General features: G+C 57.5%; 1 protein-coding gene across 1 annotated transcript; it reads right to left on the bottom strand.

Moving 5' to 3' along the window:
* Positions 1 to 1,393: 1,393 nt before the first annotated feature.
* LOC128907185 (L-gulonolactone oxidase-like) lies at positions 1,394 to 20,996 on the bottom strand. Its single transcript, XM_054195702.1, has 12 exons — positions 20,848 to 20,996; positions 19,158 to 19,259; positions 18,390 to 18,515; positions 17,024 to 17,118; positions 14,821 to 14,911; positions 13,947 to 14,132; positions 5,585 to 5,692; positions 4,639 to 4,715; positions 3,254 to 3,403; positions 2,708 to 2,872; positions 2,233 to 2,323; positions 1,394 to 1,828 (listed from the first exon to the last, which is right to left on the bottom strand). The coding sequence occupies exons 1-12, from the start codon at positions 20,848 to 20,850 to the stop codon at positions 1,700 to 1,702; spliced, it is 1,323 nt and encodes a 440-aa protein (XP_054051677.1). The 5' UTR covers positions 20,851 to 20,996; the 3' UTR covers positions 1,394 to 1,699.
* Positions 20,997 to 21,838: the final 842 nt, after the last annotated feature.

The raw sequence follows: 21,838 nt of genomic DNA, 5'->3' as shown, positions 1-21,838 counted from the left end.
TGTGCTTGGAGAGGAATTGCCACAGCTTCTCCACAGACTGATCCAGGAGGTCCTTTAGGTCATTTTGCGCCTTTTTATCTGGAGGGAGGACATGGCGAGTGGGTCGGAGCTGCGCCTGCAGCCCTCTCTTAGTGAGGCATCTCCCACACTGAGCATCTCCCCAGGGTCAGCATCCCGAAAGGGACGAGCTCAGGGAGGATTCATCCCACCTGAGCTCAGGTACCTGCCTCCCGGTTTCACAGGAAGATACATGAGAGACACAAAACCTCTTTTTTTTTTGCCTCTGCTTATGTTAAATTCCCCTTTTATGCCACCCATGGAAGGTGCCTTCACAGCCCAAGCCCTAAATCCCCTCCTCTGTGTTGTGTGTGTGTGTGTGTGTGCGCTACAAGGACCCAGTGCCTCTTACTGGTGAGACCTGTGTGCGTGTGGGTGGGTTTGGGGCCAGATGCTGGAGTCAGGCGGGGGGAGTGGGTGCTCCTGGACCATGGTGTCAGGCACTGGGGCCAGTGGGGTCACAGTACAGCTACTGGGAACAGAGGTCCCAGTGCAATGACCGAATCGAATAAGGGTCTTTAGCCTCCAGGCACCGGGGCAGAAACAATATGTGACCCAAAACCCAGCTCCTGGGGAGACCAGTGTGAATGGGGCGAGTGAGGGGCTCCGTGCTGGTGACTGGAGTGGGACCCGTGAGTGCCTGGTGCTGGATGCTGGGGACCTGAGTGTCTGTATCCCCCCAGTCCTGGTGTCTATATCTTCGAGTCCAACCATCAACCCAACCCTGACAATGCCACCACTACCCCATGTCCCTCAGCACCACGTCTGCCCGGCTTTTCAATCCCTCCAGGGATGGCGACTCCACCACTGCCCTGGGCAGCCTCTTCCAATGCTTCACAACCCTTTCCAGGAGGAAATTGTTCCCAATATCCATCCTAAACCTCCCCGGCACAACTTGAGGCCGTTTCCTCTTGTGCCATGGCCTGTTCCTTGGGAGAAGAGCCCGACCCCCCCTCTCTGGACACGCTCCAGCCCTTCAAGGTCTTTCTTGGCGTGAGGGGCCCAAACCTGGACACAGCCCTCGAGGTGGGGCCTCCCCAGCGCCCAGTCCAGGGGGATGGTCACTGCCCCACTCCTGCTGGCCACACTAGTGCTGACACAGGACAGGATGCTGGTAGCCTTCTTGGCCACCCCTACATTTGGAGTTACACCGAGCAGACAAGGTCACAGGGGGACATGACTCCAGCATCTTGGTCTCTGGTCTCTATGCCCAGCCCTGACCCCCGCAGTGGGGCTGTACAGGGACACCGAGCCCCTTCCCCGGTCCCCAGTGCTGGGCACCTCCATCAGACTCATGTCCTGCCTGAAAGCACAGGCTCAGACAAGGTCTGCTCAAGGGAAGTTCTTTATTAAGATGTTGGCTTGGACAGGAGGCGCTTGGGGCTGTACAGGCCTTGGAGGCACAGGGACATGGTCCCCCGTGAGATGCTGGCTTCCAGGAGAGATTTCCAGGCACCACAGAGCCCTGTTAACATCAAGGGCAGAGCACGACCCTGCCCGCGGGCTGCTGTCACAACAGATGAAGGCAGATGGGGGCTGGGGGTGCAGCACCTTGGGACCACAGAGGACGGTATGAGCTATGGGGTGTCCCAAGAACTGGGGGTGGTGGCTGATTTTTCCTCCATCCCCTGCATTGCCCCCATCAGTAGAACACCTTTTCCAGGTAGGCGTTCAGGAACATCCCCGTGGGATCCAGCTTCTCCCGGACGGAGCAGAATTTGGGGAAGGCTGGGTACATCTTCTCGAAGTCCTTCCGGGTGCAGCTGTGGGCCTGCAGGAGACAAAGTGTCTGGGGGGGCTGCCCGTCACTGGGGAACGTGTCACTGGCCCTGGCCCACCCCCAGACGTGCTGTGGGAAGCCCCTGCAGAAGTGGTGGGACTTCCATCCCCTTATCTACGTGGCCCTGGCCCTGGGCCCTCACCACCACGTGCTGTGGGAAGCCCCTGAAGAAGTGGTGGGACCTCCTTCCCTTTATCTACATGCCCAGGGTGGGTAGCAAACAGGGGAACACCATCTCCTCGAGGCGCCCATCTCCCTCTGGGACCAGCCTGATGTGGGGGCCTTTCTCTGACCCCCACTCGACTGCAAACCCCCCGCTCCCATGAGAAGTCGTGATGGAGAAGAGGCCCCCTTCCACCAACCCTCTCCTCCCGGAGGAGCGGAGCCATTGGTACCTTTGCCCAGTGTGGTCTCCCACCATGCTTCTTCATGATGCCCTCGTAGGTCAGCCAGTAGTTGAGGCGGGGGACGTTCTTCCCGTAGGGCCTGGGTGGGCATTGGGCAGGGAAGACATTAACAGGGGCTGTGGGGGGATTTCACACACAGAAAATGCCCCCGAGAAACCCCCAACTGGGGAGAAGGTCAACCCATGGCCAATCCCCCATCATGGCCTCTTTGACCAGGTGAAGGAAAAGCTCTGGGAACCAGCATGCCACCAGCACTTGGCCAATGGACTCTGACATAGGACAACATCCTCAAGAAGAAGGAGTGGGTGGCTCTAGGGTTCTCCAAGGCCACCCCATCCACCCCAGGGTTTGAGCTGGGTGTTTGCTGGTGCTGGGTCACTGGGCACGGCTCCTGGTGGACCAGCACACTGACCCAGGGAGGAAGAGGAGGAGGAGACGGGGGCAGAATGTGGACACGGATCACCTGTACATGATGATGTTCATGTAGCAGCTGTCCCGCTGGAAGCAGGGACTCAGCCAGATCTCGTCCGCCCGAGCGAAGCGCACCTCCACGGGGTAGTGAGCCACCATCTTGGGGTTGTTCTCCAAGGCAGCCTTCAGCTCCAGCAAGGCTTCCTTTGTCTTCTCACTGCCCCGGAGAAGCCCCCAGCCCCAGTTAACACTGGCATGTGCACAACCAGCTCCCTTTAGGTTTGAAACCCCATCCCCACAGCTCCATCCCTGGCCCCATGCTAATCTAGGGAATGGCTTGGCAGGTCCCAACGCATCCCTCCCACTGCTTTGGGCTCACAAAGCCCCAAGACATGGCATGGTGTGGATTTGGTACCCCGGGACAGGGATGCAGAAGGGTCCCCATGCTAAACTAGCAGGTAGGAATGGTGTCTCCTAGCCAGGTCCCTTTCCCCATGGCTTTGCTCCTGCTCCAGGTAGAGCACAGGCAGGGGATGGCATGTGGTTTGGACACTGAGCCCAGCTGGGGCTGGGCAGGGAGGGTCTGAGAGCCATTTACATGGGGATGGCCCAGTCTTGAACGTGCTGCTTGAAGCGACACTCGTAGTTGAAGATCTTGTAGCTGATGGCAATATTCTCCACTCGGGAGCTGAAGAGGAGCCAGAAGAAGAAGCGGTTGATCCAACACACCAAGCTGGGCACGAAGGTGCTGCAGGGGAGAGAGCAGGAGGTGAGACCTGACCCCGGAGCTACCGGGGACAGGGTGGAGTGGGAGGGTGGACCCCTTGGCAGAGTCCTAAGTGGCCAGTCCTTCTTCTCCCTCTTCATGGAGTACAGCTTGGCTCTCCTGTGCCACCAGGGTCCTGCTTCCCAGCCTAGCCTCCACGAGGGGTCTCCTCTCTCCACCCTGGTGCTCAGGGCATGCTCACAGCCAACACTGTCCCCCAAAAAGCTTCTTTGCTGCTGCAAACCCACGCAACCTCAGCACTCTGCTCCATCAATGGGCTGAGGCCAATGGTGTGAGGTTCAACAAGGCCAAGTGCCGGGTCCTGCCCTTGGGTCACACCAACCCCAGGGACGCTCCAGGCTGGGGCAGAGTGGCTGGAGAGCTGCCCGGCGGAAAAGGAGCTGGGGGTGTTGGTCGACAATGGCTGAGTATGAGCCAGCAGTGTGCCCAGGTGGCCAAGGAGGCCACCAGCATCCTGGCCTGTGTCAGCACTAGTGTGGCCAGCAGGAGTGGGGCAGTGACCGTCCCCCTGGACTTGGCTGAGGGAGCTGGGGGTGTTCAGCCTGGAGAAGAGGGGGCTGAGGGGAGACCTTCTCGCTCTCTACAGCTCCCTGAAAGGAGGGGGTAGCCAGGGGGGGTCGGGCTCTTCTCCCAAGGAACAGGCCATGGCACAAGAGGAAATGGCCTCAAGCTGCGCCAGGGGAGGTTTAGGATGGATATTGGGAACGATTTCCTCCTGGAAAGGGTTGTGAAGCATTGGAAGAGGCTGCCCAGGGCAGTGGTGGAGTCGCCATCCCTGGAGGGATTGAAAAGCCGGGCAGACGTGGTGCTGAGGGCCATGGGGTAGTGGTGGCCTTGGCAGTGCTGGGTTAACAGTTGGACTCGATGATCTGAAAGGTCTCTTCCAACCGAGACGATTCTATGGTTCTATGATCTCTGTGCACACGAGAGGGCAGTGCAGCCCCAGACACCAATCCCAGCCCAAAGCCGCTCCTCCTGCACAGGAACCTGCTTGGAGGAGAACAACCATTTCCTCCTTCCCCAGGGATGGGGGTGCTCTGGGTCACAGTCCTCTTTTGCCGTCGTCCCTGGGACTTCCAGCAAAGCAGCGCAGGTGTCGATGTAGAGGTGCAGAGAACAGATCTGGATGAGGCCAGCCCTGGTGAAACCTACCCAACCCCACGCGTCCCCAGCCGCTGCCCAGAGCATGCTCCTACCTGATCCAGAGCAGAAACTCCAGCAAGTAATAGCCAACAGCATAATCCCACAACCAGCTGGCGGAGGAAGAGGCAGGCTGCAAAGCCAAGCAGAGGAAGATGATGGTCATTAGGGACTACCAGGGTTTGCAGCTTTCTTGCCAGCAGGCATGAAGGTGGGAGAAAATGCCTGGACCAAACTGGGAGCAGGGGTTTGGAGAAGGGTACCCCAGGGCTCCCCAGATCTCTCTCCTCTGATGAAACACGGCCACAACCAGCCCACATTGAGGGGCTGGAGCGTGTCCAGAGAAGGGCAACGGAGCTGGTGAGGGGTCTGGAGCACAAGTCTGGTGAGGAGCGGCTGAGGGAGCTGGGGGTGTTCAGCCTGGAGAAGAGGAGGCTGAGGGGAGACCTTCTCGCTCTCTACAGCTCCCTGAAAGGAGGGGGTAGCCAGGGGGGGTCGGGCTCTTCTCCCAAGGAACAGGCCATGGCACAAGAGGAAACGGCCTCAAGCTGCGCCAGGGGAGGTTTAGGATGGATATTGGGAACAATTTCCTCCTGGAAAGGGTTGTGAAGCATTGGAAGAGGCTGCCCAGGGCAGTGGTGGAGTCGCCATCCCTGGAGGGATTGAAAAGCCGGGCAGACGTGGTGCTGAGGGCCATGGGGTAGTGGTGGCCTTGGCAGTGTTGGGTTGATGGTTGGACTCGATGATCTGAAAGGCCCCTTCCAACCCGGGCAATTCTATGATTCTGTGAGGATGCTGAGAGTTTGGACAGCCCCAGCTATATCTGTGTGCTGGGACCCCCAGACCACGGAGCACGGGCAGAACCCAGCCCAGCCCCAAGACGCCATTTCCCTGATCAGCCCTCCCCAGCAGAAGCCCATCCTAAACCGCTGTCTCTGGGAGGGCACTCAGCTTTGTCCACGGGCCTTTCTCCCTTCCCACATGGAGCCCGGTGGGACCTGCCTTGTTGGTGGGGTCCTGGTAGATGACGCTGACGTTCTCGCTGTGAGGGAACCACAGGAATCGGAAGTATTGGGATCTCTTTAGGTGGTCCTCGAGGTGATCAAGGACCTGCAACAACCAGAGAAACGGGGGCTGGTTGGTGATTTTTCCCGGCCCAGAGAAGGGATCCCAGGGGGTGGAGGCATCTCAGAGGACTCCCAGGGAGGCTGGGGTTGGTCCGAAGAGTGTCTGCAGAGTCTCCGTGAGCCCTGGGTTGGAGGGGAGTCAGTACAGCCCAGCCACGCACCCAGGGGCTCACAGACACCATGGACCTCATGTTTGGGAAGGGAACAGGGCATGCCCTTTGTCACCTCTGCAGAGCTCCCCATCCTGAGGATGCTGCTGGGGCTGCACCTGGCACACATCCCAGCTCAGACCCCACGTCCTCCTGGAATCACACCTCTGCAGCCCCCAGACTGCTCCGTCAGGTGTTCCCAGACGCGAGGCAGCACAGATGGGGACCCTCCAGCCACCAACCACACGGCAGGGGATGCTGAGGGCTTCCAAAATCCACCTCCCGGTCCAGCGTCAAGGATGCCCTCCCCAGCTTTCAATCCTTGGCAGCACAGCCCTTGGCAGCTCTAGAGCCCCGGGACTCCGGAGGATGGAGCCTTACACAGCCCCGTCCCAGACCTGTCCCCGGCTTCAGCTGCAGAATTGCCAAATTATTCATAAAGACACAAAAAAGAGCTTTAAGAAAGGCGGCTCTCTCGGATGAGCTGAGGATGGCGAGGCATGGGGAGCCTGAGCGGGCAGGGGACAGGGAGGACGATGCAGGTGATGGGGCTCGAGGGGGTGACCACAGCCCTGGCACATACTCAGCCTGTTCCCAGGGCCACCAGGGTCCTGTCCCAGGGCTACTTGGAGGAAAACCCGGTGCCTGACACAGAAATGAAAAGACCCTTCAGCCCTCGTCCCTTCTCCATGACCATGCGTGCAAGGCTGGAGGGACCCCATGCATGGTGCCATCTCAGCCGGGCCAGCACCTCTCCCTCTTGCAAACAGCTTCTCCAACCACCCCCTGCTCCTCCTGCAGGCATCTTCCCCAGCTTCGCAGAAAGACTTACAAACCCAGCAGCTTTGCTTCGAGGAGGTTGCTTGACCCAGGAGAAGGTGTGATGACCCATGGAGACAACCCCAGGAAGGTCGTGGCAACCTTAGCTATGAAGCTGCTCCTTTGGGTTTTGAGTTCCTCCTTTGGTCCTTTGAGTTATTTGTCTTAATGAGCTATTAATCACCAGGCTGGGATGCTTTAGCAACAAGCATCTTGCCATGACCCTGCCATCAGGTGAGGGTCTTTGTGGCCGTAATGCCGTGGTCCCGTTAAAGCGGGGAGGATGGGAAGACAAATAGTATATTCCTGGAATTGGTGAGGATTAATGCTAATGCTGTTGTCTTCATCTTCACATCTGCAACTCCCATAAAGCCACAAGATCTCTCTAAAATGTTCCCCAAACAGCCTATTTTCTGGGCAAAGAAGTTCTTATGTTGTGAACAGTTAATGATTGCGCAAGTAGAAGCCGGGCAAAAGCTGTGACCCCACTTTTTCATCGGTTCGCTTTCGGAACAAATGCCTCGCGTAGCTAAAACAAGTCGGGGAAAGAAGGACTCAGCTCTCCCAAGGTGATCCTGCCGACGTCTGTTTGCCTTCCAGCCACGGCGTTTTGAGTGCAGAGGCAAATCGCTGGCGGGGGCGACCTTTTCAATGTGCGCTTTTGATCCTGGCCGATAGAGGAAGATCGCTCTGAAGAAAATAAGCCCTGCGACTTTGTAGGATAATTACAGCGCAGCGGGCAAGAGCTGAAGGCAGCAAGCCAGCCGGCTTCGGCAAGCCCTTGGGGACGTCGTCTGCTGGCTGAGCGCCGGAGTCAGAGGCAGAGGTTGGGGTGGTGGAAATCTTGTTGCTGTAACGTGGCCAACGCACGCAACGGAGATGACCCTGGAGCATGCGGGAGACCTGGGAGATTTTGTTCCTCTTTACTTCCCTCACAGGAGCCCAGAACAAATCCCTTTGCTTCGTAAAGGCCAGGTCAAGAGAAGCTGTGGGCTTTCTTGCTTGCAAACACCCTCAAAAGCTCGCTGAGATGAGGGTCAAGCACCCTGCGATGAAGGTTTGGTTGTTGCAGATGGTCCTTGGGGAAAGGGCAAGGGGCAGATGTGGCCAAGGTGCTGTGGAGGACGAAGCACAAGAAGTCCCGTAGGTCCATCAAGGCAATGAAGGGGAGTCAGGGAGCACGGAGAGCTCACATTTTGGGAGAGGAGATGGATGCTCAGCCTCCCCTTTTTGCCTACTGGCAAAAGGGTTTAGTGGGAGGTGTCCCTGCCCATGGCAGGGGGTTGGGTGATCTTTAAGGTCCCTTCCAACCCAAACCACTTTGTGATTCTACTGTGCTGCCTGTGTCTGCCGGGATCCCGCCGCATCAGGGGACGATGTCTGAGCACCAGTTGGAAGAGTCACTTCCGTGCACTGAGGCCAAACCCAACTGGGTTTGGACTAGGAGGGCCCAGTAGTGGTGAAGGGGTTTAGGCACTGGGTGGTCTGGGAGGAGCTGGGCTTGAGGGATCCATCCCAGGTGCCTGAGACAGCCCCCAAAGGGTTGGGGGTCAGGTGAGGGTTAGGAAGTGGTTGGCCTGGACCAAAAGAAGCCCTCCTCCACCCAGCAGGTCGCTCAGCTGGGCCAGTCTGCAGCTGGTTAAAAGTTTGCGTGGGTTCAGCAGCAGATCAGAGACCTTCCTGGCTGAGAAAACCCTTGCGTTAGTACACGTATATCACAGAATCACAGAATGGTAGGGGTTGGAAGGGACCTCTGGAGATCATCTAGTCCAGCCGCCTGCCAGAGGGGTTGGACTAGACCCACCTCCAGCTCAGGAAGCCCCAAAGCTGCAAAGATCAAGGGAAGAAATGTCCTGTCTGAGTCTGACCCACCCTCACCAGCCTCCCAGCAGGTCTGGGGAGGCCGATTCCACCCCTGCCACCGTCCAGGGATGCTCTGCAGGTCTCTCTGGTGACCTCAGCTGTGCCACGAACCCTCTCGGTCCCGTGCCTTGTTCCCGGTCATCGGCAGCAGCTCGAGAGGCTGAGTTTATCCCAGCGATAAAGAAAATCACGAGGCCAGGAAAAAAAAAAAAAAATAGCATGCAGATCTTATATAAGCACAAAATCCGAGCCCGGCTCCTCTGACACATATATTATTTGCAATGTCTTAGATAACTCAGGCTTAAATATTTCAAGCAACCTGCTCCCTTGCCATTATTCTCTTCCGCCTCGCTGGGCCACTCGACATGAAAGCCGGAGATCTGGAAGCAGGCGAGGGAACGGCGATGACCGAGAATTGATAATGGCATTAATATTTATAGAGTGCATTCTCGTTTCACCCTCCTAACAGCCCCCAGGGAGGGGGGAAGATGGGCTGAGCTCTCTAAGGGAGCAGCGCCCGGGCAGATGATGCCGAGCAGGGCGAAGCTCAGCCGGGGTTACCTGCCCTGCTCAGGGTTCTCCTGCACGAGGAGCTTAAATTTCCCACCTAAAAGGCAGATTAGGAGGTGGAAAACAGCATTTAGCCTGGCACTTTGGCTGAGGAAAGGTGCTAGAGGACGCGGTGGAGGTCCAAGGAGTCTGGAAGGGTGGGTGAGGACCAAGCCACAAGGAGCTGGTGGGCTCCCACCGCATTTAAACCTATTTAAATGCATATAGAAGCTATAAAAAAAAATAATCTATGTTTAAATGCATTTAAAGAGGGGAACTCCCTGCTGCAGGACAGCAGGGATGGCGCAGCTCAGGAAGCAAACAGGCACTTCACGGGCAAAAGATACTCCTGAGCCGTTAAACACAAACCCGTCACCTCTGCAACTGGGGACACCGGTCACAAACCCACCGCAGGCTGGAGGAACATCTTGGCTGGTTTCTCTTATTCCTCTGTCTTCCCTTCCCACCTCCCAGGAGAAATAAGACCCTGAAGTGCTCCAGCTCTCCACTGCTCTTAGGGGGGTGGCAGACGCGCTAACGGACCTGGGTGACGAGCACGGACCTCTCTGTCCCCCTCCCCGGCCACCCACGGCATGGCACAAGGGCCACTGGGTGGCTTTGGCTGAAGGCTTGCGAAGAAGATGCTGCAGAAGCGTGCTAAATTCACAGTCGTGGTGGCGTTCGAGCCACCCCAACGGGGCACTGAATAATTCAGCCCTTAAAAAATTAAGGACGGCGTTTCTCAGAGCGTTCCCGGCGCTGCGGCTCTGATCAATCCTGCAACAAATTTCGCTGGCTTTGTCCAAGGACTATTTATTTTTCATGAGCCCGGCTTAACGAAGGCTTGTGCTGTCATTAGCCAGGGCTGGAACTGGACCTGTGAGATTCAAATGAGACAACGGCTGAGGATGCTGCTGAGGATGCACCAGCGGGGACGTTCAGACCACAGGAGGACAGAGACGATGGGTGGTTGAAGCAGATCCAAGCTCCTGGAGAGGTTCCTTTCCACCACCAGCAGTTTATTCCTCCTGATGGACTTTGTGCCTCAGTTTCCCCATCCAGAAATTTAGCTCCTTCCAGTGAACGCGGCGAGTCCACACAGCATGTAGAAGGCCACCAGGTCTTTCAATCTGCAGGTGGCCCCTTCTCTGTAGGCTTCAGCTGGTGTCATTCCGCAGCCTCCGGCGACGAGCTGCTGCCAGAGATCCGGCACAAGCTGGACGATGATGGCTCAGCTCAAGGCAGTCGGTCGCACCCTGACACGGTGGCCGTGCCAGGCTGTCCCAGCCACGGAGGGGTCGAGCGTCAGAGGGAACAGCTCGCTCCATCCGACTTCCCAGCGCCAGCAGGGTGGGAGGGCTCCAAGGAAACGCCTCCAGCAGTTAAAAAGGAGTTTATATAACGGCAGGGACGGGGAAAGCCGGTTTTGATGTGTTCCCAGGAGAAAGAATTCCTTCAAATCGCTCTGTAGAAATGCCCATGGGGCCTTCAAAAGGCTTTCTGATCACACCCACCATTGGCCACCAGAGCCACGTGGAGATCCGAGCTCGTAAAGCCCAGGAGGTGCACTGCCCCAAAAAATGTCCCAAAAAGGGACATTCCATGCCTCTTTCCAGGGAAATCAGCCTGTTTCAGCCTCGTTATTGATGGGGATGGAAAGCTCGGCTGTGGGCAACCATCCTCCAGCACTGAGCATCTCTGTACCAGCATCCCAGGACACTGTCCCCAGGGCCTCAGACCTGTACTGAACAAGGAACTAAACTTCTCCCGCTCTCCACGGCCAAGGAAGTCCCCTTTCATGGGCTCCAGGCAAGATGTGGTCTTCAGGAGGGACACGGCCACAAAGAGGGGACAACAGGGAGAGGACGGATGGTGGGACAGCAGAACTTGATGAGGAGGAGATGGCACGTGAGGTCTCCAGAGTCATGTAAGATCCTGATCTACGGAAGGGCAGGTCAGAAACCCTCCTCAGAAAGCCACCTCCCCTGGGGGTGTCCCAGAAGGACCAGTCACTAGCGCCATGCACCTTAGTCTGGGTGATGGGGACCTTTGGCAAGACGGAGACAGAGCAGGCGACATGACAAACGGTTTAAAGGGTGTTTTCCATCACACGACCCAAACACAGCTCTGGACTTGGATCCTGATAAGGGATTTGCTCCGTCTGGCCCTTGAAACGTGTCACCCATGGCTCTCCTCCTCATCCCCAGCATGGTTTGTCCCAAGTTCAGCTCAAAAAAAGACAGAGTTAAACCCAACTTTCACACTGGGAGATGGAAAGCCCCATCCCGAAAAAGACCCTGACCTCACACAGAAGGAAAGACCAAGTTATTATCAGGAGCACAAGATGCTCACAGACTATTTTGAGTGACCCATCTGTCACTGGAAAAAGCCAGGCTCTCCATTAGCCGAGCAGCAGGAGGCAGCGAGATGGGAGACGGCTCTTCCTCGGCGAGCACGGGGCTCGTGGGACGCTGCTCCTCTCCTCCGGGAGCCGGCTGGGGGCTGTCTGCCCCCCGGGAACGCTGCCTCAGCGCCGGCACAACTCCCATCCCTCTTCTTGCCGAGTCCAGGCTCACCAGCCCAGCCCAACATTTCCAGCAAGGGCAATTTTCTCCAGCTGGAAGATTAAATCTGCATTCGGCTTAGTCATGAGTTACCAGCTCTCTGTTGACCTGCCCGGCGCCTGCCAACACCGGGTGAAACGGAGCGGAGGCGTTGGCCAAGCTGTCTCACGGTGACGTTTCCCACCACCAGAAGCAAGATGTGATGCCCGCAGGCTCCTCCAGCGTCCCTTAACTCGATTGTGCCGGAGCCTCTGTGCTCAGCCCCACGGCAGCTGGGAGGCAGCCCAGGGAAGATGAAGCCAACGGCTGCGGGCAAACCTCCATCCCTGCTCCGGTGGGACCACCAGCATGGAGCAGTCCAGCTCCCCACCGCGGCGGCTGCCCCAGTTTCCGAGTGCTGCCTCCAGCGCTGAGGCCTTGGCACAGGAGAGACACGGAGCTGTTGGAGCGGGGCCAGAGGAGGCCCCGGAGATGCTGGGAGGGCTGGAGCCCCTCTGCTGGGAGGACAGGCTGAGAGAGCTGGGGGGGTTCAGCCTGGAGAAGAGAAGGCTCCGCGGAGACCTTCCAGCCCCTGCCAGTCCCTCAGGGGGCTCCAGGAAAGCTGGGGAGGGACTCTGGAGCAGGGAGGGGAGCCATGGGACGAGGGGGAAGGGTTTTACACTGGAAGAGGGGAGATTGAGATGAGATCTGAGGCAGAAATTGTTTGCTGTGAGGGTGGTGAGCCCCTGGCCCAGGTTGCCCAGAGAAGCTGTGGCTGCCCCATCCCTGGAGGGGCTCAAGGCCAGGTTGGCCAGGGCTTGCAGCAACCTGATTTGGTTGAAGATGTCCCTGCCCAGGGCAGGGGGTGGGACTAGATGGCCTTTGGAGGTCCCTTCCCACCCAAACCATTCTGTCATTCCATGATTCCATGATTCAGTCACCTCTGGGCTGAGTCAGGCAGGGCACAATGGATGCTGAGCAGCAAGGATGATGCTGCAGAGAGGCCAGGACATGGGGGACACTGACTGGGGTCCCGCTGTCCAGCCTTTTCCCTAAGGAGGGCGCTGGCTGCAACATACCCCACGCCAACGCAGCTTCTCCAACCTGGGATCATGCCCAGGAGACGAGGCAGTGGTGCCAGGCAAGTCAGCCCTCCCACCCCAGCATCCCCCAGCACGCTGGTCCCACCTTCCCTGCCAGGACCCAGAAGATGTCTCTGAAGGACACAGCCACGTCCCAGCTCAGGGTCATTCTCTGGAGCCCGAGGTGCGCATAGAAAATCTTCGGCAGGTTCCTGAGGACACTAGGAGCCACCACTTGGGATTCCCCTGCAGCCACGAGCTGCCCTGGGGCTGCACGGAGGTCGATCCGGGTGAGCTATTTGAATCTCCAGATGGATAAATGCAGAAAGTCTGGATCGATGTGGACCAGTTTTAAAAGAGGAGCTCAGGGGCGAGCATGGCAACGATGAAAGAGGTTTCACATCACCTTCACACCCCTGAGCTGCCCTGGGCCAGAAGTGGAGCTGAAAGCAGCTGGGAATGGGCACAGCTTCTCCCAGACGTGGTGCCTTGCCATTCTTAAAATCCACCAGGAATAATAAATAAAGGAAAGAGATTTCATCTCTGTGTCTTTCCCGGCAGCTCTCCCTCTCTGCCCAGCTTCCCCCGGCTGGACGCAGAGGTGCAGTGAGAGGTGCAGAAGGTCCCACCAGCTTTTTTGTGAGGGCGAAGAACTTCTTGTGGCAGAGACTCAGCACCCTGGGCTCCCCCATCCAACCTCCCCCCAAATTTTGTGGCCAGCAAAGCTGCCAGACCACATTCAGCCCCGGCCCCTGCTCCATGTAGGACCCCTGGGAAAAAAGCCAACGTCTTCCTGCAGCACAAGGGGGCTCAGCACCCCCATTTCTCACCGCCCCACTGGCCCAGCTTCCCACCCCAAACCCTGCTTTGCTCCTGAACGTCAGCTCCACGATGTGATGCCCACCTTGCTGCAGGTCCCGACCACCCACCTGCCCTACGTGGCACAGAGGTGGCACTCACCCGTACCTCCCCACCCCACTGCCTGCTCCTCTCCGGTCCCAGAAGATGCTGTTCCCACCCATGGGAAGTTAAAATGGCGTTTGCCAAGAAACATGGCTTTTCCTTCTTCTCCTTTGTCACCCTGGAGAAGTTTCCACCTTAAAGGACACCATGAAGATGCACATGGAGTGCAACCTACACGCACCTGTGGAATTTTCTACTCGAGTGTAACCACTTCCCAGTCTCCAACCATGTCCCCCAAGGAGGCTTTCAAAGCATTGCCCGCGTCGTACCTCGGTGAGGGTGGAGGGGAAGGCCACCTCGTGCAGGTGGAACTGGGGCACGCACTGGAAGGTGACCGTGAGCACGACACCCAGGCAGCCGAGGTGCAGGCGGGCAGCCTGGAAGATGTCCGCGTTGATGGACTCGGAGCACTCCAGGATCTCCCCCGAGGCTGTCAGCAGCGTGAGCGCTACAACCTGCCGAGAGGGGAGCAAAGCTTCAGCGAGGGTTCAATTTGTCCCATCTCCATGCCAAGGCCCTGCAGCCATCCCCAAAGGGCAGGGGGCCAAGAAGGGGGACCCCCGTACCACGACCGGCATCACAGGATGCTTTCTGCTGAGCTTAGCTCCACCAGCCCCTCTCCTGCCACCTCTGATGTAGTGACATAAAAGGATCCTTCTCTCTCTGTGGGGTGCTGGGAAAAGCCATCGAATAAAGAAGGAAAACTCCTCCAGATTACTTCACTTCTCCATCACCATCGGTGGGATCACCATACAGGAATTGGGGGAGGAGTGGAGGATAAAAATAGACCTGGGCCCTCCAAAGATTTGGTTTTGGGGGGCTCCAATACAAGAAGAACCGCTTTCCCTTTGGTACAGAGCTTATTCATCAATTACAAGCCCATAAAGCACAAGGAGGGAGGAGTTTGGGGCTGGATCGTGCTTTGGCTGGCAGATGAGGAGGTCCCAGAGTGTATGGGGGACTTGGGGGTCCCCAATAGCAGCCCCATCCTGAGGGACAAGACCCATCCTGCTTGCTGAGTACGGTGTGCTCCTTACCCCAGGGCTGGGCACACCAGAGCCAGAGCAGGTGGTGGGACGTCTCCCCTGAAGCCCTCAAGATGCTGGTGTCTGTGTATCAACACGCTCCCGACTCGCATCTCACCTGGGTGGGGAGGATGCCATGCTTGATCCCGGTGTTGTGCGTCCCCGTCCCGATGACACCAGCGGCTGCCACCTCAGAAACGGCTCCTAAGCTGGGGGCAGATGAAGGGGTTGGTGAGGACCAGAGCATGTGGGACACGGTGTGGGGCACAGCCCACTGCGCCAGGCATAATGCTGCGTGCAGACCCCGTGTTCAGGTAGAGAGTCCCCCAGGACAGGTTCCCTGCCCCAACGAGGAGGGGTTTCCACCCTTTGGGGTACCCTGTAGCAACAGGTGGGTTTGTTTGCCACGTGTGCACGTCTCCATGGGACATAGCTATCAGGATGCTGCTATAGTCCATGGGGAGGAAAAGGCAGCTGGTGAGCGGAGGTCACCATAGAATCACAGGATGGTTTGGGTGGGAAGGGACCTTAAAGGCCACCCAGTGGCACCCCCTGCCCTGGGCAGGGACACCTCCCACCAGCCCAGGTTGCTCCAAGCCCCGGCCAACCTGGCCTTGAACCCCTCCAGGGATGGGGCAGCCACAGCTTCTCTGGGCAGCCTGGGCCAGGGGCTCACCCCGCTCACACCAAAGAATTTCTTCCCAATATCTCATCCAAATCTCCCCTCTTCCAGTGTAAAACCCTTCCCCCTCGTCCCATGGCTCCCCTCCCTGCTCCAGAGTCCCTCCCCAGCTTTCCTGGAGCCCCTTAAGGGACTGGCAGGGGCTGGAAGGTCTCCGCGGAGCCTTCTCTTCTCCAGGCTGAACCCCCCCAGCTCTTTCAGCCTGTCCTCCCAGCAGAGGGGCTCCAGCCCCCTGAGTCAACCATGGTCAACACAGCTGTGCCCCATCTCACAAGCTGCCATCTCACCCCATCAGCCTGGAGTGACTTGTTGGGGTGGAGACCTCCCTCCCACATGCATTCAGAGCAAGGGGTGAGGGACCTGAGTTTACCCCACAAACATCCCTGTGGAGCCCGGCTGGAAACAGCAGCCACAAGCATAAGGTCTGCAGACCAAGGTCCGTCCCTCCAACCATGGCCAAGGTGGGCACGTGGGGATGGTAGAACGTTAAAGCAAACAGTGTGCTGTTCCTGCCGTTACCCCCCAGTACTCCTCCAGCTTCCAACAGCTGGGGAGTGGGGATCTCCTGAACCAGATGTAGTTTCTATGGCCATTGCAACCCTGGTGGATTCCTCCTCCGTGAAGGAGTCCTGCTCACCCCATGGATACCCTTGGATATCTGGTCAGGTGGGGCTTATTTCTGTGAATCCTCACCCCAGCCCTGGCCAGGGCTCTGACAAACCCATCTCTTGTATTGACTGAGGAAGGCAGGTATTGAGCTGGGCTGTAATTAAAGAGCAATTTCTCCCCTGAGGTCAGCAAAAAAAAAAAAAGACACGGAGTGTGAGAAATGCTCTCCATGACCATTTCCTTTGCAAACCCCTATCTGAACGCAGCTCCCTCCAAGCCCTTGACAAGACACCCGCTGCAAGGGACAGCCATCCGTGTTGGAGGCAAAGGGATTGGCTGTGATCACCTTGAAGCATCCCATCCTCTGCCCTCGGATTACCCTGGACACCCAGCCCATCACTTCCGCCTCCTCTTCTGGGGACACCAGATATCCCAAAGCAATGCAGAGCATGCCTCCTTGTAAGATATTCCAATGGCTAATTGCCCTTTGCCATCAAAAACTCGTTTCTAGCCTAATTTTGGCTACCACCAGCCTCCTTTGCCCAGATCTGCCTGCTATCAGCCTCTGCCCCATTCAAGATGTCCCTAGGAGGGGTGCTCTCATCTTTTTAGGGCCAGGGAGAGCTGAGTTGTCCTTTGTGACGTGGAAAGGACCGACCCGGTGGGTGCAGTGAGAGTACAGGGTTGATGTGGGGATAAAGGCTCCCCGTGTCCAGCCTCCTGCTCCGAGGCAGGATCAGCTACTCCATCATGAGGGAGGTTTGACCTGGGGCCTGCAGAACCCCAGTGGAAGACCAGATCCTGAAGTAAAGATCCCTAGTCTGCAGTAAAAGCTCTTCAAACGCCCCTGTTTTGCCATGTCCCAGCACTTGACCTGGGCCTAGGGTGGACACGTGGGAGGACACCCAAGGACAGGTCCCACTAGGCTAGGATGGACACGTGGGAGGACACCCAGGGATGTGTCCCACTAGGCTAGGGTGGACACCTGAGAGGACACCCAGGGACAGCCCCACGCACGTGTGCCACTCACTTGGCCAGGGCCAGCCCGTGCTTGCTCAGCTCGACGTTCAGATCCGAGAGGAAAATCCCACCTTCCACCGTCACTTGCTGCTTCTCCTTGTCCACCTGCAAAGGACGGGATGGGAGAGGGGAAGGTGCCACAGCTCTGAGGAGAAACACCGCCTGGGAAACACCTCCGCTCTTACCAATGCAGTTGATAATGTCCATACAGGAGAACCGTGGACGGTTCTCCGTCATGAGGGACTTGCTCCACCCTGAGCTGCCACCTCTCTCAAACCTTCACCCAACCCAAAACTCATCCAACCCAACGGTGTCACCGGTTCCTGCCCCTGGCCCAGACCCCGCTCCCCTCTGCTCTCCCCAGTCTCAGGGGGGTGTAACATCTCCCATAACTTCCCACGGGTCTTGGTCAACCCAAGGGAGAAGACACCCCCCCAGCAGAGCTCTACCTTCAGCAAACCTCTCTGCTCTGCCCTCCTGCCTCGCTCAGCCAGCTCCTGGTGGAAGGACAGCTTATTCCCGTTGGGAGCTATTCATCCCGCTTCTGATAGACAGAGCTGTCAGGGAGGGAGCCGTCCGTTAATTAATTACGGCTGTTAATTACCAGTAACGACCCAGCTCTCAGAATATGCTGCTAGAGTCAGGATTTTTTTTTCATCTTCAGCTGCACACATAGACACACGTGCTCACATACGGAAAGACACGGGTAAATATATATGTGTGTGTGTATATATGCACAAATGCATGCACGCACACGAGCACACACATACGTGTGCGTGCACACACAATACCCAGGCATGCACGTGTGCACAGAGGCCGTTTATCATTATAATCACCGTCTACGATTCTACGATAACCAGGCAGCCATGCAGTCCCAGTGAGAGCCCAGTATCTCCCTGCACCTCAGAGGTGTACCTTCCCACACCTCTCCCTCCTGGCAGCCCTCGTTTTCCCCAAGTCGTTCAGGATACGATCCACGGGCAACCAGGAAGAGCCGGTTCCTTCCCAGTGTCATCAAATGGAATGATCTCCCATGGGGACATTTCCCGCCTGACACAGGGGGCAAACCATGGACCACGAGCATCCAGCCGGGTCTTTGCCAGGCTGTTGTGCCCGAGGCACCTTCTCAAGCTCCCATCAAGTGAGCCGTGAAAGGTGGTCCTGCCAGGTACCTCCTCCCCATCCAGCACACCATGCTGTGACGAGGACAACACAACGAGGACAACTCCTGGCTGTGAGGAGAAGAAAGCCTCTCCGTCCTTTCACTTCTCACCTTGGGTATGGCAGCGTTGGTATCCCTGCCCCCGGCGGCCACATAAACAGGGGTGCCACCACATCTCAGGGCCACCGTGCCACCTCCGAGAAGCAGGTCTCACCTTGAGGACCCTGTTCATCTTCCCCATCTGGATCATGAAGTCATCGGTGCAGGCGATGTCCGAAGGAGAGTGGCCACCCCCCACCACCTTCACCCTCTTGTCCCGTTGCCTGGCCATATCCAGGATCTGCAGAGACAACGGGCAAGCCCTGAGCATCCAGCACCTCCCTCAAAGCCGCGTGCTAAGGGAGATGCCAGAGGCACTGTGAGACATCCCAAGGTAAAATCTCACCCATTGTTGACACCACCTTCACTTGGACAACTCACCACCTGGGGTTAAAACCACCCCTGGCGCCCAGACACCTCCTAAGACAGCCCTTGGGGTCATCCATGGGGGTTGGACTAGGTGACCTTTCAAGGTTCTTTCCAACCCAAACCATTCTACGATCCTAAAAGAGGTGATGCCCACCTGAGATACCCTAGTGTGACAGAGGTATCTCTGGGGTGACAAAAGTGACACGGGGCTCCCACCCCTCAGCATGGCAGCTGAGGCAAGCAGAGGACTCCAGGAGGATGCCAGATGCTGATGCCCAAGGAACAGAGTCCAACTGGGGCCAGGCATGATTGTTTTCTGCATCTTTTAGGTGTTTCACGCATCTGCTGGGGCACACCTGCAGTTCAGTAGGGCCATTTCCTGGGGCTGAGGGAAGCACTCATGCTGTCACCATCTGTGACCACTCTGACTGAACATGGTGGAGCATCACAGCCCTTCCTGGCCTTTCCTTCTCTTCATTTCTAACACATTGTCTCCTGGAAACATCCCTCTTACCTCCCGGATCTCCTCCACCGAGGTGGGCTGGAAGTACAGCTCTGGAGAGGAGCCATAGGTCTTGGCCCAGTTCTGGAACTTGACTCCTCCTTGGCCGTGAACCTGGACCAAAACCAAGAGCTAAAGCAGAAGAAAGCAAGTGCCTCCCCTGCTTTTCTGTATATCCCATCGTTCCTCTGCCGAGGGCACTCTACCAGAGCCAGGTTTCCAAAAGAATCAATTATTTGTAGACACTGAGGTTCAACTCAACCCCTTGAGTCTCTAGACTGGAGATGTCTCCATGTGAGTAAGGCGGCCCAGGCTCCTTTGCAGTCAGTGGGGTGAAGTGGGAGGATGCCCCAGTGTGTCTGAGACATCTCCCATGAGCACAGCCCATCCCTTCCTCCTACAGCATGACGTGTGCTGGGGTCCTCTTGGTTTGCATGGCCTCTTCTGCTCTGGTCTCCTCTCAGGCCTGGTCTCAGCACCCATACCTACCTTGTGGCTTCATGTCCCGGTGTCCCTAGATGGCCTCATCATGAGGGGCTGGCTGGGACCAGGTTGGGACGTCCCTCCAACCTCAGCCATCCACCCTGAGATGCTGTCCCCAGGCCTGGCCCGAAGGGGTGCAGCCAAAAGACCCATCCCCATCCCGTCTCCAGGCAGGGGTTACCCCAAGGCAGGGCATCCCCTGGGAGGTTTGGATGGGTCCTAGCTGGGATGGGGAGGAACAGATTGTCCCTGGCCGTGGCCAGCCCAGCTGGGGCTTGGGAAGGACGTGGCAAGGGCACCAAGCCCCAGAGAAGACAATGAATCCCTCTGCCCCAGGCAGGACTGGATCCAACAGCGCTGCCCCACCAACACGTGTCCCACCTTGGCTGCAGGAGATGACTTAGTCCCTTGCCACCTTCTGCTGTCTCCTTCCTCCCGTTGCCTCCAGCCTCCTCTCCATCAGCAAACCCTCCGCCTTCCACCCTCCCGCCCGCGCTCCCTCCTCTGCCCTCCCTTCATTTTCCTCCTCCTCCTCTCTGATGGGTTCAACTCCCACCCAAAGAGCAAACCCCAAAACTGGCCAAACACTTCCAGGGGTGCAGAAGGGATTGTCCTGGGGGTGTCCGCAGCATCCCTCCCCCCTGCCACCCCCTTCCCCCACCATTCCAGCCCCCCCCACCCCCCACCCCGGCTGCTTTTAGAGGCTGGGCAGGGCAGGGACATTGGATGGCCCATCACCCAGCCCAGGGAGGTGACACTGCCTGGAGCCAGGGCCATCAGGAAGCTGTTGTAGATAGCCCGGATAGCAGCAGGGAGCCCTCGGGGCCAGGGGGAGGTGGGGCTGGGGCTGCCCCGCAGCATCCCCCAGGCAAGTTAAAACCCGGAGCCGGGCTGTGAGCCAGGGTACAGAGCGGGAGAGAGAGAAAAAAAAAATGAAAAACAAACCCAAAAGAAGAAAATTGAGGAAAGCAAAAACCCGTGGGTAACACTCCCGCTCGGCAGCCAGAGCCTGACATGATTTATCCAGGGAATCTGCTGCTTTTCCTTCCCTCTCTCCTTCCCGAGACACCTTTGCTATCACGGTGGTGTTGGTTATTAAATCCGTATCAAAGGTGGGAATAAAACCTCATCACACCGACAGCCCCAAACACGGCGCGTGTCTCCACGCTGCCTGGACGCCCCCAAAAAATGGGAAATTCCCCACTTGGTTTTTCCTTACCATCCCGCCAGCTTCTCCCGAAGATGCTGCTGGAGCGAGCGTGACTCCGGCTGCTCCGGCACTGGGGACAAGAGCTGATCCCGGCTGATCCTGACCAAGGCTGGAAGAGCTTGTTGCTGCCCTGTGGGTCAACAAGGAGCTTCTCTCCAGGCTGGAAGGCTAATGAGTAACAGCCCACCCCCCATGGTCTTTGCCTGATTCCCTGGGGGAGGAAAGGGGCTGGGCCCTTTGCTCCCAGCTGGCAGAGCGGGATCTGGGCAGGGTTTTGAACCTGGGGTCCTACAGGGATGTTGCAAACTCTGAGGGTTTTGGGGAGAAGATGCTTCGGAGGTTTTGAGGGAGAAGATGTTTCAGAGGGGTTTGGGGAGAAGATGCCTTGGAGGGTTTTGGGGAGAAGATGCTTCAGCGGGTTTCGGGGAGAAGATGTTTCAGTGGGTCTTTGAGAGAAGATGCTTTGAAGGGTTTTGGGGAGAAGATGTTTCAGTGGGTCTTGGGGAGAAGATGCTTCAGAGGGTTTTAGGGAGAAGAGGCCTTGGAGGGTTTTGGGGAGAAGATGCTTCAGAGGGTTTTGGGGAGAAGATGCTTCAGAGTGTTTTAGGGAGAAGAGACCTTGGAGGGTTTTGGGGAGAAGATACTTTGGAGGGTTTGGGGAGAAGATGCTTCAGAAGGTTTGAGGGAGAAGATGCTTTGGATGGTTTGGGGGAGAAGATGCTTCAGAAGGTTTGAGGGAGAAGATGCTTCAGAGGGTTTTGGAGAAGAAGATGCTTCAGAGGGTTTTGGGGAGATGGGGCTTCCCTTTTTGGGGTCCTTGTCCTGGAGCAGGTTCCCTGAACCTGCCGCCTGTGCACCAGGGAAAATGGCGAACAGTGAAAAGGCCCTGTCAGGTTTGGGGGGACCCGGCAGCGGGCGCATGGCGGGGGGGGGTCAGGCCGTGGGTGATGGGACGGCCTTGCTTCATCCCATCTCCACGTGGCGAATGGGCGCCGGGGGT

The sequence above is a fragment of the Rissa tridactyla genome, chromosome 3 (assembly GCF_028500815.1).
Source record: "Rissa tridactyla isolate bRisTri1 chromosome 3, bRisTri1.patW.cur.20221130, whole genome shotgun sequence".
NCBI classification, from domain to species: domain Eukaryota; kingdom Metazoa; phylum Chordata; class Aves; order Charadriiformes; family Laridae; genus Rissa; species Rissa tridactyla.
This window is presented reverse-complemented; position numbering and strand designations above follow the sequence as displayed.

Excerpts from the sequence above, each read along its gene's own strand:
- LOC128907185 (XM_054195702.1), bottom strand. Across the intron at positions 5,693-13,946 it reads TCCCCTCCACCCTCACCGAG|GTCCTTGATCACCTCGAGGA; the intron begins GTACGACGCGGG and ends TGGTTGTTGCAG. Across the intron at positions 1,829-2,232 it reads GGAGACCACACTGGGCAAAG|GCCCACAGCTGCACCCGGAA; the intron begins GTACCAATGGCT and ends TGTCTCCTGCAG.